The sequence below is a fragment of the Oreochromis aureus genome, linkage group 14, assembly GCF_013358895.1.
Source record: "Oreochromis aureus strain Israel breed Guangdong linkage group 14, ZZ_aureus, whole genome shotgun sequence".
NCBI classification, from domain to species: domain Eukaryota; kingdom Metazoa; phylum Chordata; class Actinopteri; order Cichliformes; family Cichlidae; genus Oreochromis; species Oreochromis aureus.
Genome location: NC_052955.1, coordinates 25,225,757 through 25,252,491, shown reverse-complemented (window position 1 = coordinate 25,252,491; position 26,735 = coordinate 25,225,757). Strand labels below are relative to the sequence as shown.

General features: G+C 39.5%; 1 protein-coding gene across 8 annotated transcripts in view; it reads right to left on the bottom strand.

Annotated features, from left to right (window-relative positions):
* The window catches only part of kirrel3b (kirre like nephrin family adhesion molecule 3b), a 164,684-nt gene that overhangs the window by 29,118 nt on the left and 108,831 nt on the right, over positions 1-26,735 (bottom strand). For 5 of the 8 annotated variants that reach the window (XM_039598356.1, XM_039598357.1, XM_039598361.1 and 2 more), the window contains exons 5-7: positions 21,350-21,519; positions 14,450-14,600; positions 4,329-4,434 (exon numbers count right to left, since the gene is read on the bottom strand). In XM_039598356.1, coding sequence (XP_039454290.1) covers positions 4,329-4,434; positions 14,450-14,600; positions 21,350-21,519 — 427 coding nt within the window. The remainder of the gene's footprint in view (positions 1-4,328; positions 4,435-14,449; positions 14,601-21,349; positions 21,520-26,735) is intronic. The other 3 variants (XM_039598358.1, XM_039598360.1, XM_039598363.1) reach the window with 1 other exon arrangement.

The following is a 26,735-nucleotide window of genomic DNA, read 5'->3' as shown; positions in this document are numbered from 1 at the left end:
AAGCTCTGTTGGTGTGCTGGGCCTTGTCCAAGGCTCATGTCTAAACATAGCTGGAGCAGGCTAACACAAACACCTGCATTCCCTTTGGGAGGTTAGAAGGGCCAGTGCGAGCTTACTCAGTCGCTGACTCACTTTACACTGCTGCGTTCTATTCAGGGATTTGATTCAGACAAAGGGTGTGAATCCTGTGTGCCTGAGTGTCTCTGTGCATGGGCATGTGTCTACGTGTGAACGTGCAGGTTTGTACAATGTGTGTGTGTGTTTTTTATGTTCATGGGTGTGTAAGTTAATAGTGTTATACAGATAAAAGGTCTGCCGTTAATGGAAGCAGAGGATGAAAGTGACGTGGAGTTGGGGGAGGGGGGTGTATTTGCTGAATGTGATTAAGGCAATAAAACAATAACAATTAAATTAGGCAGGTATCTGTGCCATCAGCATTGAGACTCACAGTAAATCAGGCCCTACAGTTATTATCAGCATGGTTAAGCACGGCACAGCGCCGCTCTATTCTGCCTTCCATGCATATTGAAAGTGATGACTACTCTCAGAGGAACGTAAAATAAATATGCAGGTTTAGTAATAGCGTAGAGCCATTTTGACATGGACATAAATTATAGAGCTATTTTTTGATCTACGGAGAAACCGAAGCAGGTTCTACAGATATCGATTTGAAACAGACAAGTGTTTAAAAGTTTAGGATAACCTCAAAAAAGTTTGGAATAATTTAGACCAACCAACTTTTCAAAGGTGCAATCAGGGACTTTTTCCCCCACACAATCTGGATTTGTCTAGCAGTTTACTTATTTAGATTTATGCCAAGCTTTAGGTGGGGGATATTAACAACTCTTTAGTTTAGTCTGAGCTTTTTTACTTCCCTCACCTTGACTTGTATATTTGTAGAAATGGTGCACGATGGTGCAAATATGCTCTGAATTACAGACACAATTATTTTTGGCATTTTTGTACATAACAGTTTTTCTTTTCTTTTATTTCAATGAAATAAAAATATTGTTGAAGAATTTTAACTGTTTGCTCCCTATACAAAAATGTGCACTGTGGCTGACGATTATGATGAATGTAAAAATTAGCCATGTCCCAAGTTTGTATTGATTTTGGGTATGGTCACAGCAGTGTAAGCCATGCAAGCAATCCATCCAGCAGTAGCAACAACAACAGCGCTTAAGTGCTGGGAGGACTGGGATGTTATTTGTTACAGTGCCATGCAAAGGAATGGGTTTTGTTGTTGCTCTGTGCACAGCTATGCTGTATCGGCAGATGAGGGACCTGATTTGCTTTGTTTGTTATTCTTTCTCTTCTCTCTGGTGGCTTCTTGTTTGGATCTGAGAAAACCTTGTGTGCTAGCTGCGTGATTCTGATGTTTGCCAGTTATCTCTCCCAACCATTATAAACAGTAATGAAGATGTTCCAACCCACTCGTCTTCCCCTCCTGGAGTATGTTGATTCCCTGACTGCCAGCGGAAACACATGCCTGTTACTCTTATTTCACTCTTTTGAGCATTGCATTTATCTTCACTTCCCTCTTTGCTCTTGAACTGTGATCTGGCACAAGTTCAAGCATTTCAGGTATGGAAATATATCTTATTACTGTTGCTATGTTTAAGCACGAGAGGTTATGGACAGCAGAAGGCACCATTCCTTTGACTAGTGCCCCCACTATCTTGGGTCTGTGTCTCAGGAGTCTATTGAACTGGAGGATGGCAAAGTGGTGCAGTGCACACTGGGAATGGATGGCACTCCCGGGAATGGAAAAGAAACCATCCGTCTAAGAACTCTTGTGTCCTTGTACTATATCTGATCTGGGGTAGACAGAGTGTATTAGTACTGAATAATGGCCCCACACTGCTTGACCAGCTTCCTGCTCTCCTCTGTGATATTGTTCTCTAGAGGGGAAATTTGCGAGGGTCTCTCCCTAGTCAAAGTCTATCAGGCAAGCGATATGATTCCCAAAATCTCTCAGTCTACTGTGACCTGAACGGCAACGGTCCATGGAAGTCCTAAAGTGCTTGTACAAATTGCAGATAAATCTGAATGAGAGACTATGAAACTGTGTAACTGTCAAAAAGAGTAAAATTTTAAATAATGGCAATTATTAGTCTGATTATGGTTTCTAAATCCCACTGTGGATTGTGCCAATAACACTGGGGCGAGGAGAAAGAAAGGAAAAGAAATAATAAGATTTAAAAGAGGGGATATGGCAGTTTTAGTCTCTTTTCTCTCTAGCTTTAAGCATAGCTTCCGAACCATTTTTCATTTTTTAGTTTGTCAAACTAGAAGAAAAAGTTGTCTCAACTGCCATTGAATTTTAGCTCTCGATACCCCGGGGAGAAGTCTGGCTCTCGCATTGATCCAGTCTTATAACAATAGAGGTGAAATCCCTTTTGCAGGTAAGATAGACGTTCTGTCTCTGCTGTGCACCTACACAATCAAATACAAACCTTGTTTTCCACAATATCACTGCCCTTCCTCCCCTTTTCTTTTTCAAAAGGGCAGGATCCATCAAAAGGCAACATCTCTGTTTTGCCACCTGTGAGTATGTTGTACATCCATTTCATTTCCCAGTACCATTACAAGATTCTGAGCCAGCCAATTCCCTTTGCTATCGATTTCACTCCATTTATTTTTTGCCGGGTTTTAAAAACCTCCCACACAGAAAACCATCTCTTGACAAATCACTTCAGTATTACACTTCTGGAAGGCTGTGCGAAGGCTTTATGAGAATAATTAATGTCCACTTTCTTGTGCCATTACAATTACTGATGTAAGAAAAAAAAATAAACACAGGCTAACATGTACAACTGAGAATGAGCCAAGGTTTAATAGACAAAGAGGGCAACTGCTGAGGAAAAGCAGTGCATTAGAAATGAATTGTTTCTGTTTTTACTTTGATATTAAACCTGCCAGGTTAGTTGAGAGGTTGTGTGGCCACCAACATATGGGTTAAAATAGAAACTTTACCATTATTTTAATGTTCTCTAATGTAATCTAGTGGTTTGACGATTTTTTTTTATCAATACTCTGTCTGGCAGTCTACTTAAAAAGCAGGAAAAAGAAAAGATTTGTTGGTTTAGCTGAAGCACGAGATGTGTATGTCTGACAAATACACAGAACAGATTTGAAGTAAACACACAGTACACAGCCTTCTAAGCTTGTATAGTTGCACTACAATAAAAAAACGGGAGGGGAAAATAAAAACCTCCAAACGCTTCTTATTTGAACAGCGGCTTCAAAAACGGTGAAATCCCATGACATTTTGGACATTTTTTGGCTCTTGGTACTTTAGATAAAATGAACTGAAAGGGATTTTTGTCAACAACCTTGACATAACAGCTGAAACTGAAAACATGTTCTGAAAACTGTCAGCAAACTTCCCGAAGATGAAAGAAAGCATATACGGGCCCCGGCGATGTTATCAGTCTTCAAGACATTCAAGTGGTTTTCAGTGGCACCCTAATCGGTCCCTTTTGCTGCACCGGGCCGCTGAAGAACCTTTGCATTCTTGCACAGACGCACAGATTTCCCCAATCTGTGGTCTTTGTCCCTTTTAAAGGCATCCAAATACACAAATATGTCTCTGCCTCTCACCACTCAGAAGTACCCTTTACATTGCTTCACAGTGGTGACAACATAAGATAAACTGGGTCCAGGATCTGTTTCTCTTTTAATCAGACTAACGTCTGCCTCGTGATGAAGAGCTTGCTCATCGTGATCTGTTAACTTCGCTCTTTATTCTGTTCTAATGTGATGATTTAACCTTCCTCCGAGTGAGTCAGTAAAATTACTACATCTTGTGACACATCTTGCTGTGACCCTCACAATAAAACACTGAATCCAAGCGTGATAATAATATCCAATCTTTCAAACATGTGACTCATTTAAAAATACAACGAAAATAAAAATTATGTACGGGCCCTGCACGAAAACACTGCGGGACATTTCAAGTTCAAGGGAGATGATATGACCATAAAGCTAACAGCTCTACAACAAAGCCCTGCGCTGGTTTATTGCGGCTCAGTAAAACATGAAGGTTTCTAAGGTGTATTTTCGACGCAACGTTCCTTTTCGTCTCTTCATTTTAAAGTGCGGGCACATATAATGGTGTCATGACATCATAAGGAGCTGGCTGACAATGATGAATGTGATCAATAATGAAGCGTTAATTCCGACTCTGTGTGAAAATGTATCATCCGCTGGCAACATCAATTAGAAAAGACGTCATTTAAAGTTTACCGCGGTGCTTTGTTCTTGTACACTATATTATCATGGTTTGAGCATTCATGACTTGTTTTCGTACTCTTTAATGATCTCACCTGTAGTGTGTGACAGGAGGGTTGGCCTTTGCGGAGCAGTGGAATTTTACGAGGTTGCCCTCCAGAACAGGCTGAGGCTCCACTGAGAGATTTACAAGTGGGAGATCTATAAAAACATAGAGACACAAAGACAACCAATTACCGAACTGGCAGCCTCCTCAAACATGCTGCAGTGAACTGTAAACCTGAGACAAACACTTTGTTGTCGACACTGTTTGTGGCTGAAAAAGACTCAGCAAGAAAAGTGAAAATTATGTCTAATTTTGCAAAGGAGAGAAAATACCCTTATAAATAGTGGGGAAAACATGCAACCTCAAAATACAAGACGAGCTCCAGCCTGCTCTCCTTTCAGCTTGTTGGTGTGGCAGGTTCTGGAGAGGGGGTGTGGCTTGTTTCCAATCATCAAGGCTGGCAATACCTGGTCTCACTGGACCGGTGCTCTGCAGACATCCTTAGAGCTTAGCTGCTATGTGGCTCCCCAAGGCACCGTTTTGGATTATGGTTTGCTTTCTTGCACTAGCATGCAACACTGCATACACCATTTCATCACTCATGCGCTCACTTACACCACTCATCATACTGGCCACACACACCATGGTTAGTTTAAGATTGTTCTTTGTTTCATTAACTTAAAACAAACAAGTTTTTAATTAGCTTCTGTGCGCATCTGCCTTTTTGTCCTGGTTGTGCAGTCGGGTTCATGACAACAAGGACTAATTAATTTTATTTAGAAGGACCCAGATTTGCCCAAAAACTGATTTAGCTGTGTAGGGTTGACAAAATGGGAGAATTTCAAACTCAAACTGATACCCCCAACAACAAAAACCCAAAAAACCAAAAAAACACCTGACACAGTGTTTGATACCACAATAAAAAAAAAAAGACAAAAATACTTAAATACTTAAAAATAAAGTACAATAAAATCAGTGACAACAGTATTTTCAAGCGGTATGATATAGTGTAAAACATTTATAAAATGAAATAAACAGAGTAAAACATATACATGTATGTGTGAGTATTACATATACTGTTGTATAAAAAGAAATACAGCAGTTTGAGGTAGTTCTATGCTTAGCGCCATATTTTTGTTGTTAAACAGATGTGGCGTGTAAGGTTGGCTGCCACTGTTTCTGTCTAGTTGCTGGTAGACTTTTCTCTGCTTCACTCTGGGACTTTACGAGAAAGTGAACCTTTTTTTAGATTTTAGATTTGGAATTTTAGATTATTAACATTCAGACAGTCAGGGCCAACGCTGTTTGCTGCTTAGCTCCCATGTCGACGTTAATATTTTATTATTAGCCAGAGCTGCTAGCTACTTAAGCTGCATACACACAAGAACCAATGGAAAATGACTGACATTCTCCAACTATGGGTGAAATAATCGCAGGTCACTGGAAGATTCCTCTAATTCCAGGCGAGCGAGTAAAGTGACTACAAATACGAGGGCAGAATACCACTGACTGAAAAAATGACCTCGTAGCAAATATGTGACGACATAACCTAGGACACGAGAGCCTGTTTGTCGGGGTTATGTTTGCTGTAAAACTCTTGGTCCATGAGCGAACTGCTAACCTAACCCTACCCTTCTCTCACTACTGCAACGCTAACCATACGTTAAATCAGACTGTATTCATGGTTAGGGTGTTAACAATGCTAACCACAAGCAAAATGCTCCAAAATTAAAACAGGTGAAAGTCATTTAAATCTGATGGTCTTAAAATATATTACAGTGGTAGTTAGAGCAGTTGTGACAAGTTAGCATAGTTTGTTCTCCTAAGATTTTCAAGCCATATTCTAACCCTGTGAGGTGTAGTTCATCACAAGTGCTAAGACTAACCCCAACTTTATCCTAACCCTGTATTTTTAGGGAAAAATGTAAATAGTCTTTGATGTGTGTCAATTAGAATGATTTTTAATTACATCGCTGCCAAGAATTGCAGAACAGTGTGTTAAAAACGCAAATGACATATTCTCATTGTGCAGAATTAGAGGGGTTAATGCTGGGGTTGGTGTTGTCTTGTTAAGTAACGCTGTAGCGTGTTTCACAGGTGTGGAGCATAACATGCTATTTTTATTCTCAAATATTATTTCTAAGGAGCAAATCAAAGGAAAACTTGACTTGATAATGAGTTTCGGCTAACGGCAATTTGCACACAGTGAATAGTCCACAGTGCAATGCGCTGCAATTAAAATAATGTTATAAGGTACAATTAAAACGGGTGTTACAATTAAAAATATTCACATTATGCAAAATTAATAAACAACTTAATTTGTCCTAATTGACAAAGGTGGGATTCTTTTTGAAGATGTGCGTTCATTTCCATATCAAACCCGTCCCGTGTGAAACAAGCAGCTATTTACCTCACCGTTTCACAGACGGAGATTCATTCATCAGGGTTTCTGTAATTATGCTGGGTACATTTTGTTCAGTGTTGAACAAAGTCAGAGAAAATTATCATTTAATATATAAATAACCAGTAGTTGTTCAAGTGTATTAGTATTATTACTGGCGAATCAGGTGAACAAAGTGTTTTGGATTACAACTATTTTTATCCCTTGACTGTAAGTAAGTAAAACCAAATGTAATCTAAGACATGGTGTTACGTGGAAGCACTTTTTTCTGGGATACTAGTGGAATACTGGTAAGGCAGCAGCCACCAGGGGAAAGTGCTGGATCTGAGTTTGTTGCTAGTGTAGCCATCTGTTTCAAAGGTATAGCTGCTCTACGTTCAGAAAAAAAAAAAGCTACAGCACCAAGCAGGAACTGTGTTTGGATGTGGATGAAGAGCAGTGTGGTCGGCAAAGAGATTCCACATAGAATTAAAGAAACACCCAAACGCCACTGAGATGAAGCCAAACAACTCTGTGTATAGTTATGAAGCGTGATTCTGTAAGACTCTGTGTGTGCGTGTGTGTGTGTGTGTGTGTGTGTGTGTGTGTGTGTGTGTGTGTGTGTGTGTGTGTGTGTGTGTGTGTGTGTGTGTGGGTATGAAGTGCAGGAAGACTGCTTTTTACCCTGTGGCTGTGCAGATGCTCTAGGCTGGCTCAGCTGCCACAAAAACCCAGAGAGGGGGGTGGTCCAGGTGTCATATTCCTTCCTACTCGCACACCATATTCCCCATCAGCAGACTCATTTCCCTCCAGGACAGTCCCCCCCCTCCCACCTCCAACCCCCCACCAACTACTCTACCATGAGCTATTCAAATCCACGAGCTCCACTTGTGCCAGCTCTCCCTGGGCCAGTAGAGAAAACAACAATACTGCGGATGGAACGACCGAAGGCCACAGTCAACCAGGCACCGAGCGGTGAATTGTGTGCATCTACATGTTTGTGAGCGAAGGCAGACATTCAAGGGGTTTTGTGTGCATATGAAAGTGCACATGGGTGTATGTCCTAATAAAACAGGAAAGCCATCCATGCCTCGAGCAATAGTGTTAGCTGCCCAGTACATTTTTTTTCTTAACATTGCAAGCTGTTAATTGCGTGGACTAAACTGTGGGCAGAGGGGACCTCGGGGGTAAAATGACAGACGTGGCAGTGGTGGAGGTGGTAATAAAATTCAGCAAGAATGTGCAAGCGTACAGAGAGAGGCATACATAAAAAGAAAGCCAGAGAGATCTGACGGATGTGTCTATGCTGATAGACACAGTAATGTAGAAGCTAATTCAGAAACCATTTTCACTAAAAATATTCCTGAACTGTCCTTTTTAACTATGCCAACCTCTTTCTGGCCGCCAAGAGACTTCTAAGGACACAAATGCTCATTACTGTCTCCCCGGCTACAAATTAATGTTCTTTTCAAATGATTGAACTGACCCTCCCTTAAAAAATCCCCCCACTTTCTCCTAGCAAGTGGTAATGTCATGAGGATTTTACATCTATAAGTTACACCAGTAACTTCCTGGATAGCTCCATATCCCCCAAGCCGGAAGCAAAGACAGCCATGGGAGCAACAGCCGTCAAAAGTCTATCAGCAGTGCCCTGGGTGTGGATAAGGGACTGTAGCTTGTCTAACCACTGACCTTTTAGATATGACAGACATCTACTTAATAAAGTCCATTTGCTGCTATGATGTATAAATGCATGAGTTGCTGAGCGAGGGCATTTGAGGCATGATGCGACGGTGCATCAATATGCAAGACTGTTAATTCCCAACATTTGTCAAGAGAGTAGTAGCAAGGGAGAGAGAGAGAAAGGGTGAGGAACGGATGAAAAGAGGAAAAGGGGAATCGTAGGACTGATCGGAGCTTCTGTGAAAACAACAGGATGAATTGGGGAGGGTGGTGTTATAGTTGGCCGACAGCTTTTGATCGGTTAGTTCAAAGTGGAGACCAGATGGTGTTTTTGGAACAATCTTCCAACTTCTCTGTTTCCTGGAGATCGTGCCAGCAAAAAAATGCTTTTTTTCCCTTTCTTAAAGCTCAATTTCCAGTCTCTCTGGGTCATCGCAGACAGCTGTTCTCCAGTAGGACCGGCCTCAAACTCCAGTAGCGTCAGATGCCTATGAAGGCTGGGGAAGCTGTTTGTGGGCCGCCCGCTCGTGGCTTCTAGCCTTAACGATATGGGCGCACTGTCATGTGGCTGGCTGAGTGGAATACTGCAGAGAGGAACAGACTGACTGACAACCTGAGGTCTAACATTGATCATCTGCTGTTCACATGAGTAAATTCATTGAGAATTTAGCGAGTTTAATGAAGGCAGATGTTATTATTCAATTCATACAGGTGCTTAAATGCCCGTAGCACATCTGTAGCCAATTACATTCCTGACCATCTCAGTTTTGTTGCTGATGCAAGGGTACGAGCCAGAGATGCTTTATAGCATCTGTGATGTGTTTGGGGTAATGAAAATGTAACATTTAGAAATGATGTCTTCACACAGCTTAACATATAAGGAAGATAATTCTGTGCGGATGCATCATAATTCAGAGCATTTTTGTGCCCCTTTACCTTTTTACTCAGTCCTTCTCACTTACAAATTCTATCTCAGATAAATTTGCCATTATCTGCTTAATTAAGCACGGAGAGCATGTAGCAGAGCAAGCTACCAAAACAAATCCTCCCCAATTGCACATCTGCATGTTCTTTATTAATTAGTCTCAACAAATGGCATTCATTTTTTCCCCCACATGGCTCAGCTTGTTTGCAATGCAAACACATGGAAAACCTTGGTTTTACCCGTCCCTTGTGCATTAATTTCCCACTAGCCTGTGTGTTTCAAAGCATATTTCTATGTGGGGCACTGCTTTGCAAAGTATGCAACTGGACTAGAAAATGTTTGAGGAATATTTTAAATAGTTTGATGAGTGGGAACCAGCGGGACATGAAACTGTGGCACCAGAATCGTATTTCGCTGCAGTGATATGATGGAAGGGTAGGGGAGTTTACTGATCTAAGTCCAAAGAGCGTATTGCAAGTTCAGTCATGCTGCTGCAGAAAACAGCATCAGGGGGTAGCCACCCTTCTGCTATCAAATAATTAAAGTCAGCTAATGGACTCGTATGGACAACTGTAGTCAGCAGTCTATCCAGGATTGTGAATCGCCTCTGTTGGCTCTAAATCCCTCTCATTTTGGCAACATCACCAGCGCGCACTGTATTTAGATGCAAATTTGTCCAAACCTGGGTCAGATAACACATGGATGTTGGTGGGAATAAAAAAAAATGCTGAAGTGGGTGTAAATCATTTCAGTAATGATAAAAGAAAAAAAAAAGGTTGGTAAATGCATTGGGTTTTAGACGGGTTTAGGCTGTAGAGCAATGCGCTGGGTCGTGTTTCGATTACGCTATAAGTGAAAAAGGGTACCTGAGCGTAGAAGCCGGCAGAATGGCAAATGTTGAGAACAGCAGAGGGAATGAGAACGCTTTAATTACTTTTGTTGTCATTCGTATTATCTCACTAATGTGGCCAATTAGATAAGTCTAGGCGGGAAAAGAAGTGAGACTGTTCATTAATTAATTGTGGTATTTACTCACAACTAGACATCCAACCGAGGCTACCAGCATATATACAGAGACATCTACATTTTTGGTGAATACACTGCTATTTGAGGATATTTGCTAATTTGCTGTCTTACTGACAATGAGTCGAGAGCATCAATATCAGTTTTATCTCACTGCTTTCAATAAACAGCTATCGCATGAAGTGTCAGATAAATAATTGAAAAACATTATATCTCTGGCTTTTTGGCATCGCTTGACTAAAAGATCTATAATAACCTTTCAGCAGTTCCAGTTAGAGGGAACTGGACTCCATCCACTCTGTTTTTGTTTTTTTTTACCCATCATAGATTTTTTCAGACCAGACTATTTTATTTCCACTCCTAATTTTTTTACTTTTGATTAGAAAAATAAAGTTACAGTAAAGCACATATAGAAATGTTTGTCATTAGGTTTGTCATTAATATCATTCAGTTATCTCGTTTGCATTGCAAAGCTGGCATTGTTTCACATATCAGTTATAGAAACATGATATCAACCAAAACAACATAACCTGGCATAACTTTGTCTTATGTGGTTGCTTCTAACGTTGGCTGTCATGAGGCTGTTATGAAACTATTATTAATCACAGTTTCCCTGACCTGAGAGTAAATTGGTTCAATTTGGACTAGTCATTAAAATGTCATTAAGTGTTGCTACATTTTTAAATGACTTTTAAATACCTTATTAAAGGCAATAGGCAGTGGGACAGTTTTCTTTGTGGACTTGCAGAACTAATATTTGGCTGGCAGCTGGGTAAACAGGTCTCTCTATGAGAGCCAGGCTTCCAGGTTGAGGCTGTTTATTTATTTTGAACACAGAAGCTCAGTGGTAGTGCTGTTGCCTTACACCAACAGGCGCCTGGGCATGAACTAGGGGGGTTTACATGCAACCCCCCCTTCAATGTAAGTTCTCATAGTATGCAGCAAATATTAGTCTTGTATTGTCTTTCTAAGAACATTAGCATTGCAGTCATGGCCATCTTAACAAACAGCAGCTTATGTTCTAATACTCAAAGGCTTAATGCTTACTATGCTATACTAAAATGTTATGAGCTTCACATTGGTAGCTTAATTTGCTATTCTGTTTCTTTAACTCTCCACACAGCAATTTCAAGAGGGCGAATGCTGGACACAAATTTCGCAAAGGACCTAAAAAATACAGCAACAGTGACAGCATATCAGTACAAAAAAGCATAATGGTAACAATGTAATCAGAGTTCAAAAAAATAATTGTAATTTTATATTATTTAAGAACATCACATAGGCTTAATTATTTACATTTTGGGTGACATTTAGATGACCCTGGTTTAAAAGTAGAACCCAGATACAATTCAGTGTTATGGAAGTCAAAGAAAATGCAGCAACACTTGATCATACTCAGCTTAAAGAGGTGCAGTGCAGAATCATCAGTGTCTGCCTTGCGTTTTTTCTACAAACGCTTAACTCTGAAAACAATTATGAACATTTATTGTTACATTCTTACGTATGCCTGGTTTTTCCTCTAAAATAGAACACCCAAGAACAACTGTAAAGCAGAAACTGCAGAGAGTTACATATAACTCATAAGCTGACAGGAAGCTCCTGAAGGAACCCTTGCCTTGATAGGTAGGGTGATGGCTTTCAGCTTCTCTGAGAAAAGTCTCACTAAAAAAAATATTACCGTGGAATGAAGAAATAGGTTCGCTTTCTAATATCACTCTTGCTCCGAATAAGAAGTAACATGCTCTCTTGTTTGAACATATCATCATTATGATTCATTAAACCGAGTTACTATTGTTAGTATAACAAAATCAAAATTAAAAAGTATGCATGCAAATACAAAAGGATCATCGTATTTCTCTATGGCTGCTGTGTTCAGTTATCAGGGCCATGGGATATTTGGTTACATCTAAAATGTAAGATCTGTTCAGGATTGGGTGTTTGCTTTCTTGCTTGTCGCTTTTTTCTTATTTGCTGCCACTACACTGCGCTTTGTTTCATGCGATGCAATGTACAGCAGTCCTGTACACTTATTGAAGGCAGACGTTTCAGTCTTTCCTGTGTAACCCATCGCCCGACTGTACCTTTCTTCCCACTACAGACTGCTATTTACTCATTTGTGCTGTGGATTCCCTGCAAAGTATGTACTTCTACACAAAACAGCAAAGCAATAACAAACAGACAAATCCCAGATCCATTTTAAAATCCTCGCAAAATGTGTCCGAGAAACCCATATGGAGAACATAACTAGTAAATCCTCTGCAATTCTCTGCATTATGACATTCCAGCAGACTTTTTGCCCTCAAGAAACAAAGTAACAAAAGATAGCGCTACCGTGTCTGCACATACATTAGTTGACTGCTGAAGGTGTATTTGTGTGTCTGTGCAAGAGAGAGAGAGCAAATGTGTGCAGTTTCTGTGTAGCATACTCATGAGGTCAAGAGACAATTAAAAGGAATTATCATACAGTCAAGTCATCGGCCCAGCTAAGGTGGTTATGAGTTACTGATAAAAACAACCACTGTACTTGTATGATCCTAATTAATGTTTATCATCCTGGATATTGGCAGTTCCTGCTGTTGAAACTTTGTCATGTGAGGACAGTGTCTTGGTAATTAACTTGTCCTTTATGGAATTGGCTTTGAGGAAGATCAAGCACTTGAATTAGAGCACAGCTTGTGCTTATTTCCTCTTGTATAAGGAAAGAACTTTAGTGTGAAGGCACCACCTTGTAATGTTCCGTTCCTGTCTTTAACACTTTTCTGAAGACGTTAGATTTACAGCATGTTTGGTGAATAGTCAGGTCTTTAAAGCATAATCTTTTTGCACTTGTGTTACAGATGTTGTTGCTAATCCAGAACCATTGCAACCAAATAAGGCTGCACTGAAATTAAACAGATTGATATCGAGCACAAATGAATCAAAGTTCAACTGAAGCAAGTTTTATTTCAGAGGCAACTTAATTTAGAAGCGGATCTCAGCACAAACTGTAGGTTCTGCTGAACTGTGCTGAACATTACCTGTCAAATCTGGGCGAGGGCGGGGGAGGTGAGAACGAGGGAGACAAGAGCCTAAGCCTTGTGGGAGACAATTTGAATCTTGACAATTAGTCTCTGCTGTCGCTCGGTTTGATCTCACACTGTGAAAAATGTTTTCAGGAGCTTTAATTGTGTAAAGAGCACATTTTGGAATGCTAATTAGAAACCTGCTCCACTCATTTTTCAGGGTTAAATCATACATTCAGAAGCGAGGATGATGCTATGATGGCAAGCATTTATCACAGACACATCATTATACATGGTGACAAATCAGTTTACATGTGGGATGACTTCCCTCTCTGACTGCATGACAAAAATGAAGAGGGCAAACTGAAAGAGTTGCAAACACTAACAATTGTTAATCATTTTTTACCCCCACGCCTGAGTTGGCCTGATCGTGTCGTGCCCGCTCTTGCCATGCTTGCCTCTTGTGGTGTGCATAATGAAAAGAATGGAGCCGTCAGTCATAATGGCTCTCTAAATAGCATTTTCTGCTTTATTAGTCATACTTAATGGTGTTGAAGGGGTTGTGAGTGATGCAAAATCCCTTTGTTCAGAGCCCTTCTCTTACTGTGAATGCTTCTTGATCGAAAAAAGATTCCCTGACAATTGAGGCTGAATGTGTTTTACACGCTGGGCTTACTTTGCCTATTTTACAGGGGAACTGTAGATGTTCTCATCAAAAAGATTGATGGCATGAGCATGGAAATAAAAGAGGTGGATACAGTTCGCACAGTACCATAACAGGCAGTGCTACAGCAGGTAGGTAGATGGACCAAAAAAAGGAGGCTCCATTCATTTTAGATAGACGGCTTCTTTGATGTTGCATCAGAACAAACAAACGGAAAAAAAGAAAAACTAATACAGCACCAGTCCATACGCAGGATTACTATATGTAAGTAAAAATGGAAACCAATTATAAATATCCAGCAGAGCCGAGAATGAATGCTTGATTTTCTCACTGTTAGCCACGCAGGTATTTGACAGTGTCTTGACTCTACATGTGAGAAATGCCTCATATATTTAGAAATTCAAGTTTTAAGCTGACCCTTTGCCCACCCATATTTTTCATGAAAAAGGTCTTCACAGATCAGAATAACAGAGAGAAGAAGTGGTATGCTTACGCTGAATGTCAATTGTGACACTGGTCTCCTTGCCGTTGGGGACTGCCTTGTTGGAGGCCTTACAGATGATCTGCTGACCTGTCTCAATGTTGGAAGGCGATAGGTAGAGTGTGCTTACGGTGCTTTCCCTCTTGCCATCCCGGAGCAAGGTCTGCAAAGAGGGAAGAAATACAGAGCAAAGTTAAGGCAGTTCTGTGGATGAATGCTTAAGCCTCTAAATCTATGCCAAGTTTGTTTTGTTGTTCTAATGGATTACCATAGTGGGACCTTGGATTGGCTTTATCATAATCAATAAATAGAACCTGAGCTATTTTTATGCTGAGCAGAGTACTGAACTCCAAATGCTGCAGAATCCGAGGGATATCGGATTGTATCTTCAATAGTCCCAATTCAAACTGGGATTATAAATTGTTTAAGTGACGCACAAACAGAGAAAAGAGGCGGAAGAAACGCTTTGCTGGATAAGCTTTGATGGAAAAGGTATAAAATTGTTGCAAAAAGGCAGAAAATTTATGTATACACAAATCTACTCCCTTGGGGATCCAGAGACAAACCCTCAGAACACTCTGGCCTGTAGTTTTACTGCAAAGCAGATTGATATTAAAAAAAAAAAAGTAGAAATATATTTCTTGAGTTTGCTTTTGTGTGTCTGGAGAGCTGCGCTCTAGTGCATGGCTTGTCATACTCCACAAAGGAAATCAATCTTCTTTTCAGCGCTCATCCTCTGAGCCCTACATTGTGGAAGCCATCTGGAATCAGTTGGTAGCGCTCAGTAGCTCTCACGCTCCCTCAAACGCTCAGGGGAGGGCTCTGGGAGTCTATGTTAACCAGTGCGGGACAGAACAAAGTCACTGACTAGAACAAATTGCTTGGGCAACAGGGCACAGTGTGGTCAACCACAAAGTCAGGATGCATTTCCCTGCCATCTTTTTAAAGCAGGCTCACTGTTGCTCTGCATTTCTTGAAGACACAAAAAATACCTTCCTATTGAAGAACACCAAAATATTTTACTCCTACGTTGACCAGAAGGAGCTCAGTTGACTTGCTTTACTGCACTGCTAACTTTGGATTTACCTCCCAAAAATACATCCAGTACTTGCTCTTCACTTTGCATAATTTTGTAGCTACCATACAATAAGAAAAATACTGATGATCAGATCCTATATCTACTCAGCTGTTAGTTAACTACTGCAGGCTGTTGAGTATGTTTAGATTTATAACGTATGCAGTTGAAATGACATAACTAAAACTTTGCAAGTTTTTAGTTCTCTGTACTAAAATGCAACATATAGATTCCATCTACCATTACCAGTACCCATTAATCATTTTCCTGAGTCAAACTGAGGTTCATTGCCAAAGTACAAACCAGTGGTAATTATCCATTCATTTCTGCACTTAATGTGAACATTTTAATTATCCACACTTGTGCTGTCTTTCTCACTTAAGCATACTATATTGTGAATAGCATGATTAAAATGTCATGGAAGTTGTAAAACCTCATGGCTAGGCATTTCCAGGAAAAGACTCTGATCAAATTAAAATACGTCAGGGTAGAGTATCTACTAAACGCGTTTGAGATTAGAAACTCTGTATTACTGATGCGAAAAAAAAAAGTATTCTCTTGTAATGGGATATTAGATCCCTTGCATACTTGTGGGAAGCCCATTTGTATGTGAAGAACCATGTGATGAAATTCATAACTGTGCATGAGTCACTTCTAAAGCAGAACACATTGGCTGTCAGACGCGGGATATGTCAATGTAATATCCTTTCTGACACAATCAGGATTGTTTCCCTCGTCGCTTTGGACCTGTCTGAAGTCATTAATCTTAGAAAAGGGGTTAGCTGGCTGCAGCATTGAATTCAACACCATGCCACATTATAATTTGATAAATTTTTATATTCACCTCCTAAAGCCATGTGAAGAATATTTTTACCATGGCAGGAGATGAATGACAAAATAACCGGACTGAAAGGGAATGAGTCGGCTTTTTTTTAAGCTATAGTTACTAGGTACTAGGTAATTTCTGACGTCCAGAGGGTTACAAAAAAGGTGAAAATTGGTTATTAATCAATGTTAGCTGGGGTTTCAAGATGGGCATCTCAGTATGTCTTTTTTTTCTCTCATTTTACTGGGGTCTAATATTTCCTTGCTTTGTAGACTAATTTGGTCTGGCTTAAGTAGGGGTATACCGTGCTTTCTGTGGCTTTCATTTAAGAGACAGACAGCCTTCTTGCTCACAAAAACAGCATCACAGCTAGATAAGCCCCTGGCCAGCTAATATAGCAATACCTACATAAAAGCTAAATGTAAAGCTGTGACTGCCAATCAAAGCTTTAACCTAACGTGAAAGTGACTTCTCAGAAGTAGACCGGTTTGGAAAACAAGCAACCAAACAAAAGAAATCTACTCAAATAGGTTGTCTAAGAACTGAACGATGTCCAATAACAGCTCAGCTAGAGGTGTTAGGTTTATATCCATAAAGACTGATGATTGCAGCTCTGGGCATGTTTGTTCAATGGAGAAGCAAAAAATCCAAACTAACAAACAAATAAAAGAAAATCATATGCCAGTGGTTTACGGTGCCTTGTTAACATAGAATAGCACAACCCCAGTACTGAGACCAGGTTTTAAGGTCTGGATCAAGTGCATCCACCAAATTATTCAGAATAAGTATTAATAACAAGGGAGAACCCTGACTTAGAATGAATTCAGACACATGTCAAAATCATGAGTGTTATGAGTAATGCATATCCCAAGTGAAATATAACTCTGAGCAGCCAAATGTATCTAGGAAAGAAAGTAACAGTCAATACTGAAGACAGATCACCTCAGCATAAAGCATAAAAAATTCTGGAAGCTAAGTGGCTGCATGTAAAAAAGAAATGGGTAATGGAGAGAAAGAGAAAGAATGAACTATGAGCTTTTCTTTAGTGAGTGGTTTCAAAAAGAATATCCATTTAGTTAACTAGTCATTAAAATACATGAACCTAATTGATAATTTATTAAATAAAACTTGACATACATACCAGAAAAGTTCATCTACTGTTAGTCCGAAATACTTACTTGTGATTACATGGCTCTCTTCTATTTGTATTTTTCTCAAATTGTAATACATGTAGCCGAAAGCAAAACTTTTTTGTCATTTAATGTCATTTAATATACAGTTAATTTAAGTGCAAAGGTTTATAGCCACCTCTATTTTTTTTTTATGAAGTTATGAGCAATAGTTCTCCAGACTTTCTGAAGGTCTTTCAAAGTTTTTCTTTGGACATTGGCTACATTTTCCACTCATTTTCAGTCCAGTTCTTGTGCCTGACCATTTTCAGACCTTTGTTTGTTTGTAAATAATTAAAGAGTCATTCAAGCATAAATTAGTTTTTCTTCCTCTTTACTCAAGGAATAAACCAGTGTTGTGTCTAGATATAAAACTTAGCAAAGAACCTATTTTAAATAATATGTGCTACTAGTGCTACCAGTAGCATGTCATAAAAACACATAATTTGTTCCCATTTCTTTAGTCCGATCTATAAAAAACCTCAAAGATAACACAGTATGAAAGGCACAAAATAGTATTTTTGTATCAACAATGAGCTATTAGTCAAAACCTTGGCATATCTCAGCATGGTGTGCAGTGTGCCCTCAAAAAATATGAGGAAACTGGAAGAAAGTTGAAGACAAAAGCAGATGCAACCGGCCTAAGATAAAACTAAACTCTATCTGAAAGCTATGTCCATAAGAAAAGGGAAAAAAACTGAGCAAAAGTACAAGTTAATAGAAAAACACACAACAGAAAACTATTGATTATGGATTGACCTTCCCGGAGCCCGGATCTCAACATTACTGAAACAGTGAGATCCTCAGTGAACAGAACAGACATAGCATAGGACAAAACGCAGCGAACATCCAAAGTTACAAAGTATCTTGAAGACTACTTAAATAAATTGCTTAAGAGAGTTCAGGCTGTGTTGAAGAATAAAGGTGATCATACCAAATATTGACTTTTAAACTCGAGCTTTGTACTAACTCTGTTTTTGCCTTATAAACTATATTTCAATGTATGTCTGTTTGTTTTTCAATAAATTATTTAATCTTTCACCCATTCTCCTAGCAAAGTATAAGAGAATGACAGATGTCTCGAAAGCTTTGCATAGTACTGTATATGGATATAAATTTACATATAATTTTTGCCTAATAAGAAAATTTATATGCAATTTCCTACTGGTCAACACCAACATAAACTTCATTAAAACTGGAAAATCTGTAAAAATCATAAGAAAAATTACATTTTTTGACATTAAGATGACCTAATTAAACTTTGAAGGCATACACAGTGATGCTGGTAAATGTGCCGTGTAAAGACGAATATATAATCATTATTTTTCTAATAATTCTTCCAAAATTACTTTGACCTGATCAAATTATTTATATTCAAACAGTTTTCCATTTTTAATCTACACCACAAAATGTTCCTCTTCTCTTGAGTTAATTGCACAATATATATATGAAATATACTTTTATTTCTTTTGTTTTTTCATATGGTAACTGAGGTTAAATAGGTTTCTTTTACTTAACTCATTGTTTTCAAAAGCTGTTAAATGCAATTAATTGAAGTGATCTATATTTCACCTTTACTTTTAATGTTTAATAAATGAGGTTAATTGGATTGTCAAAATCTTTTGAGATCTTTTTAAAATGAAACCAGTGTACAGTTGAAACTAAGGAGCCCTTTGACTTACATCATTACACCTGTCTCAAAATAAAAAGACACAATAATGCTCAACCAAATTTTAATTAGTTACTTTATTTGTAAGTATTTCCCTTCCCATTATGCAGTGAGTGTGATGATTAAAATACAATAAAGTGCTTTAATTACACAAACCTCCCATGGCTTTATGAGAAAAAAACTCATAATGGAATAAAGGGACGGTAAAAAAGCAGCTGTGTTAAATATTTCTGAGGGTTGGGAAAAAAAAACTGACAAAAACTAAAAAAAATGTTTCCTGCTAACACTGATATTATCAACTTCATACGATTTTTAGCACCTTTACCTGGCATTAAAAGGTGACAAAGCAGAGGCTGTATACAAAATGGTGTTCCATACGCCAGAACAAGAATGGCTCATAAAAATATAATTCCTTCCTTTTTTTTTTGTCCTTTTTTCCCCTTCTACCACTGAGATAATCCTCTATCTCCCACTCTCAGTTTGCTACCAAAGCATTCAGGAAAAATATCTTGCACATTGTGAAGAATGACTTTACGGTAAGGAAGTGCATCATGTTCTTCAAAAGATTTGTTGCACCATTCCAACACAAATGTATCATGGAGCAAATTTGCACACCTCCTAAGCACAGCTCAGACCTTGAGGCTGCGTGTTACAAACAGCCCTTTGCAGTTTTCTGCTGAGCAGCTCCACTGGAGCAGATGGGAGTTGAGAATTGAGCATTATTCAATAATTTACTCAAGCCCAAGCAAGACTTGACATTTGAACCACTCACCTTACTTTCCTCTCTAATTATTTGGGGTGCCTCCTCCATGATACACCACAGTTTATATTTACTGAAAGCTACCCTCACTAATGATAAGCAATGCATCATTTAAGTTGCTCTCTTCCATGGGAGAACTGACGCACATTATTTGCCAAGCGATGGTGTTAATCATACATTTTCTCTTTAACCACTGTTCCAGTAAATAGTTTGCTAAGAGCTCGTGGAAATGAGGTTTTGAGGCCTTTAGTGGGAAATTATCTTCGGGTCACAACCATCATTACTTTTGACATCATCAGGAAAGCTATTTCTGTGAATCCTCCACCACATCTGCTCACATTAGTCCTCTACATCTGTGGGATATGAGAAGACCATCAGATCGGATGACGATGATGTAGTCTCCCACACTGCTCTTTGGATCCACAAAAGAGTCATGTTCTTTTAATTGACCCCCCCAACCTCACTCCATAATGTTAGGCAATAGAGATAGACGAGGAAAGACACACATCGTTCGGCTCAACACAGACATGTGAGCATCCATCAGCTACCAGCACAGAATGTCCCCATATCTGGCTTCGCTCTGAGAGGAAGTGAAGGCAGGAAGCGCACTCCCCGCCCAGTATTAGCAAACGGCACCTCCAGCAATCACTTTATTCAAAACGGCCTGGTGCTGTACCACAGTCCAATCAATGGCATTTATATGCTCTTTGAAAAAAGCCGATAATGGGATGAGGCAGTACAGGGAGCGAGGGAAGGCGGGGGAGGTGTTAGTGCTCTAAAGTGCCGAGTCTCTTTATGTCCTTTGTTTAAATAGAAATAGAACATGACAGTGCTGAATGGACGATTAGCCTTAAGGGCTAATGTCAGTCAAGAGTCTATGGGGATCAGGTGATCCCAACATTGGGCTGGTGCGAACGGGCACTGTTGTGTACCGCAGCATCAAAAGCGTGATCTGTCATTGAGAATCATACTGTGGCATGAAAAGGTTCAGGCAGATTCCAGCAGCGAAAGTGACATCGTAGAGTTTTTTAGGGTGGTGGGATAAATGCCACTGAAGGAAAAGATCTAAACACTGAAGACAAACGCAAAGCCATGGATAGCTCTGTGATCTCACCACTATCTGAGTTGCTTTGGGTACTGGAGGAAAAAAAAAAGAAAGAAAAAAAACCAGCCGTATTTTAGTAATTCAAACGCGATCGGAATTTTCAAGGGACTGCATTTTTAAAAGCAATCCATCCATCGGACACTCGGTGAAATGGTAAAAATGGAGTAGAGTTTAATTTAAGTAGAGAAAATGTTAATAATATTAACAAATAATAGCAAATCAAGTAATATAAAAAAATTCAACTCTTGCGTCATCACGTCATCAACAACCCTTTCCCAGCTGCTCTACATACCTGGAATGACACACACCTCTATGCTTACCTTGGAGTACATGGCCCCATTAAGGACCTCTCCATTGCGGATCCAGATAATTGAGGCCGCAGGTTTGGCATTGTCAGCATGGCAGGTCAGATTGAGTGGGTCACCGGCCCTTAGGCTTACAACTGGCCCTCCGCTGATGACTGGGTCTTCTGGAGGAACTATTGATCAGAGACAAAGAAAGACAGGCCGTTAGTAAAATGTGCAGACGTGCACGTGTTTAATGTGTGATATATTTATGTTGATGGCAAAGTTAGGCACATTGACACCCACATAGCATTATGATCCAAAAAGTTCTGATGACCCAAATAACACAAAACTGCAGAAAAGTAATGCCTGCTACGAATTCGCAGCGAAACCCTAACTATATATCAGAGTTAGTTTCCTTTTAATGGGTGCACTTATGATGCCAACAGGGGACAAAATGCTAGTTCATTGTATCAAATTAAGTTTCTTTAGAAAACAAAATCCGCAGCTATTGTTAGGTGTTCATTAAAGGTAATGACTTCAGAGAAAAATGTATTTACCACATACCTAATGGAAAACTCAGTGAATGGTGTGGTTTCAAAGCAAGGAAAGCTTTGCAGACTGAAGTCTCAGCATGACTCTCTAAACAACAATAAACTCCATCATCACTCATTGCAGACTCAGCACATATGTGTTAGCATTAAATGTAATTCAGACACACATATTTCCTCCCTTTATTTCTTACTGTGTTGACAAATACAGCAGAAAGACAAAAGCAGTGCTACAGTGTTGTATGTGTCTCTAATGGCACTGATCAAAGTCATATTCCCGTTTTACCCATGAGCTGATCTGTTTTCTCACTCTTTTTTTTTATAAGTGAAACTGCAGTGAATTATTGATTGACCTGAGTGCTCATTACAATGCAGATCTGGGGCAAGATGAAATCAAAGGCTGCAGGCAGCTGCCATATTCCCGTGCAATAGCATCATGATTGGAAGAAAGGTTGTTATGGGTTAGATTTATGCTGTCAAACAGATGTGAGAAGAATGAAACCAGAGAAAATGCAATTTGGGTTCTTTCTGGACATTGAATGACAATATGTATAAAAGCACTCTTTAATGGCAACATTAGGGCCTGAATGGCGTGCACGTAGCTATGCCGCTCTGTTGCTCATTCCTTAAATAACTGAAAAAAATGTTATAACTTAACTTAGTTTTAGTTCAATGTTGCTAAATGTGTTTTTAACAACACCGCTAGTTAAATCTCAGACCCAGATAGCTGCATTTACAGTGAGAAGAACATTGTATTCCCTGCATATATTTCTGTTTATTTCCAGCGCTGCATTTTAGACTCACTTTTGTTTCCCACTCAACACTCTATTAAATTAGACATAATGCAAAACAAACCCTTCCGACTGAGCTTACTACATTCAGTATTCAGTTGTTCATTTTGAAGCAGTTACAGGAAACAGGTTCTCATTGAGGTTAGTGGTAAATACTGTTTATCAGAAATGTACTGCACACAATAATAAGGTGACTATTTTGGGATTTTTGTCTGCACATCCCTTTTAGATACAGCAGAAAATAATCGAACAAGAAGAGGCGGCGCTTGTCTTGTACTGTGGCTTGGAAACATGTATTCACTGAGCAGATGCAGTTTTAGAGTTTTAAATTGCACTAAACAAAGACCAATTCCTCTGCTGATAAAAAGTTCTTCAAGCTGTGTTTGCTGCATTTTAAGATGTTTTATTGGTAAAATGGACACATATCTTTGTAGTTTGAATACACATATAAAGCCTGGTCATCAAGGGTAACACAGCACTCCAGTGACAAAGACGTGCAGATCTTGGTCTTCATGCTGTGGTTGATTATTGTAAGGGGGGTAGATTTTACTCTACTGTGACTAATATCATTGTATTACATAACATTATTGATTAAAACATGGAAATGGGAAAAATATTTATTAATCAAATAATCTGCAAACACAACTATCACGACTGCTTTTTTGGAGTAAATAAAGGCTTAGTCAGACCAGCGTGGGAACAATGAAGTCTGTACTCTGGCTAGACCTAACTCTGACCAATCAGACCAGGAAAACTGCTATTTCAAAGACAGTTCAGACTCACTGATTCCTATTATGTACTTGAGTGTGAAATGCAGTGTTAATTCTGGCTGGCTCCCTTTCATCTGTACTTCATTAATATGCGGAGGGTCGGGAGAGGTAGAGGAATCTCAGGTCAGCACAAGCAGATAAGACAAGACAGTGTGCTGATCTAGGCAAGTAAGAAAGAATCTTTGCGAGAATGTGGTCACCGCCTGGTTCTTTATCAGCAATTGGATGCAAGGTCAAAAAGATCACTTTAGTTTATTCTTTTGCTAAGAATAGAGATTCAGCATGGCATGCAAATGCGAGAGAGAATAAGAGACTGAAAAAAGGCAGCATTATGGGCCTGGACTATTCCAGAAAGCTCTCCCATCTGTCAATAAATAAAAAAAAGTGAGGCTCAGTGATGGCATTTTGACTGTTGATTGCAAAAATACAAACCTACTGGTTTGCTGCCAGTGTTCCTTTGCACATATGACTGAAACATTAATTAAATGACAAGCAAGAAGGTTTTATATGGAGAGGGGATATAAGAGCTATTAGGAATTGCCAAGATTCTTTCGCTAATCATCACAACAGCAGCAGCAACAACCTCGATCAGGACTCATGTTAGCTGCTAATGGATTTAAAAATGATAGGGAAGCTTTTGGTCCACTCTCCCATACAAAACAGTCCCAGTTCATCATTATATCAGGGACACCTTGATTTAAATTTTTTTTTTTTTAAATGTTCTGAATCATGGCACAACAACTGGTTATGCTGAGGTCAAACCGCTCACTTGGTCATGGGCTCTCTTCTCATTCAATCATTCTGATGCTCGGTCATACCTCTCCTAAACTTCAGGTCAAAACATTTTTTAATTTCACAAAAATGTCTAATTTTCCCTCAGCGAGCCCCATACAGCGCTCTTTCCTTCATTTCGTTCAGAGAGACTTTGCTGTCTGTTTAAAACATGCTACAGCAGCCTAGTTGAAGTTGTGGTGTCTTTCTCTTAGCACACCTATTCAGAGGTTTCCTTGTTGTGAACATGTGCTGTTCCATTACTCTTGGTTCCTTTAGAAATGTTTATGTAGTTCTTTTTTCCCAGGGATGTACATCTCTGTGTTTTCCCATAAAGCTGTGATCAAGTCATTATCTGCACCTTCTCGCAAGTGATGGACTCGAGCTTGAATACCACACATTCATGTAAGGTGATATAAAGCTTAAACTGATTAGAAGTCTCACATAAAAGGTCTTTTGCGTAACGTTCAACGAAACGTTCCTCTCTTGCACACGTTCAAACAAATCAGTTTCCTGTAAATAGGTGCTCAGCTAGGGTCGTAGGGTGACTCTACTAATGAGTGTTGTTATACTCTCCCAGGCTGTTTTAGTAAGTAACTGTATGGACCCTTTTGACCTTTTTATAGTCCCAGTTGTTTATTATTCAGCTTTACGTATTCCTCTGAGAGGTGGACCGTGCAAGAGGAGTTTATGATTTCATGCATAGTGGCGTTTACATGGAAGAGGGAGTCGCAGCGAAAACGGCACTCTGGGTACGGTTTCAGGTCATGTCTCTCTGGAGGGATGCTTGCCAGAAAAACACAAAGGGTAAATGGTGAATATAACAAGGAGATGAAGGACATGCCTGGCTGCCTCCATCCAGCATACCTTTGTATCTTTCTGTCCTTCACAGTGTTTGAGGTCTTATGCAGAGTGTGTCAATATGGAGACAGTTTGTGACAGCCTGGGCTGAAACTGTTGGTTGTGTTAATAAAAAAAAAGCCACAACTTGTGATCATCACCACTAAAGGAGCACGGGGAATGTTCTAATCAAAACAAAAAGGCAGTTACACTTGAGCGCAGAGGAAATGGGAACATCTGACCAATAACCTAGCATTCATTGAATATATAAATGACCAAAAAATATGATTAAAATAGATCTTTCTCTTCATCTAAGATCTTTCACTGATATTGCCTTATGACTGCCAGGTCTGACAGTTATACAGAGGCCAAGCCTTGAACTTGAATCAGCCATCATCATTACTGGGCTGTTTGCAAACTCGGCAGTCCCTAATGGTTCTAAATTAGCTCTTTACTGCAGCCATTCGATGGACTTGGCATAAGTGTGGTCAGTGGTACAGATTGATCACTCCTCTTTAATTACAGGGCTGACTCATTGCAAACTCTGCTCCACTCTGTCCATTTTATTTTTCTCGAGGATAATAATTTAATCCCTTTCAAGGCTTTCTCAAATTTGCATTCGTCTGTGCAAATTTGCTGGCGTGAATTCACACAGACATCAACTTTTGCAGGTATTTCGGTGATTACACGTTTTATACAAATAAGCAGACGACTGATTGCTGAATAGCCACGAAGCGGTTTGTTTTACACACGTATTAATCAAACATGCAGCAGTGGCAGTGGCTGCAGCTCAAGATTTAGGTAAAGAATAACTGTAAGATACAGCCAGTTCATTACTTTCATCATTTGAAAGCTTTCTTTGGGTCTGATTTGAGTGTGTGTTTTGATCCGGTGGCTTCAGATCATAAATGTCATAGTGGGTTCTAAGGAGCCTTTTATTTATTTCTGGGATAAATCCAAATTGCTCTGTCAAAACTCACATTCATTTACCTCATCTGATGCTTCATAAGGCTCGGGATTCATTTATGTGCTTCGCATCGCTATAAATGTCTGACTACATGCCCTACCTTCCATCAGAGTGAGTGAAAACAGACAGCGATGTCAGAAAAACATAGAATTCAGTGAGATCATTTACTGGTAGTGTATAATCAATTAGACCAAAGCATATTGATGTGTAATTAACAGTGAAAAGCAGTAAGTCTGTCAGCTCCAACAGGGGCTTGAATAAACCCAGGGGATCATAAATCTGCCTTTTGTCTCATGATACATATGAAATATCCAAACACTGGACATAAAGCTTGAATTTATGTGATAGCATGCACTAGAGTTGGCTCGTGGTGATCCTGCTGAGTTTTTAGGAAACCAGCACTGGGAGAAGTCCTCCAAAGCAGCCAATGAAATCTTGTGAGCACCCCAGCTTTCCAGGAGTGCGAGCAAGGAGGAAAAGCAATTTGGAGGCAAATGAATGAGAGAGCTCCACATAAGGTGGCTGGACGATGTAGGGGAGGGGAAGGCTGGCAACGTGTTAGCTGTGCTTCGGCGGACGTGTCCTGAACATCAATGTGATTCCTGACTTTCCTGTCTATTCCAGAAGAATACTTGCTGCCTGTCACCCTGCCGCGACAGCTTGCAGAGTTTGTGATAGACAGATCAGGAAAAACAGAAGAGTAGAAGGGAGGAATACCCA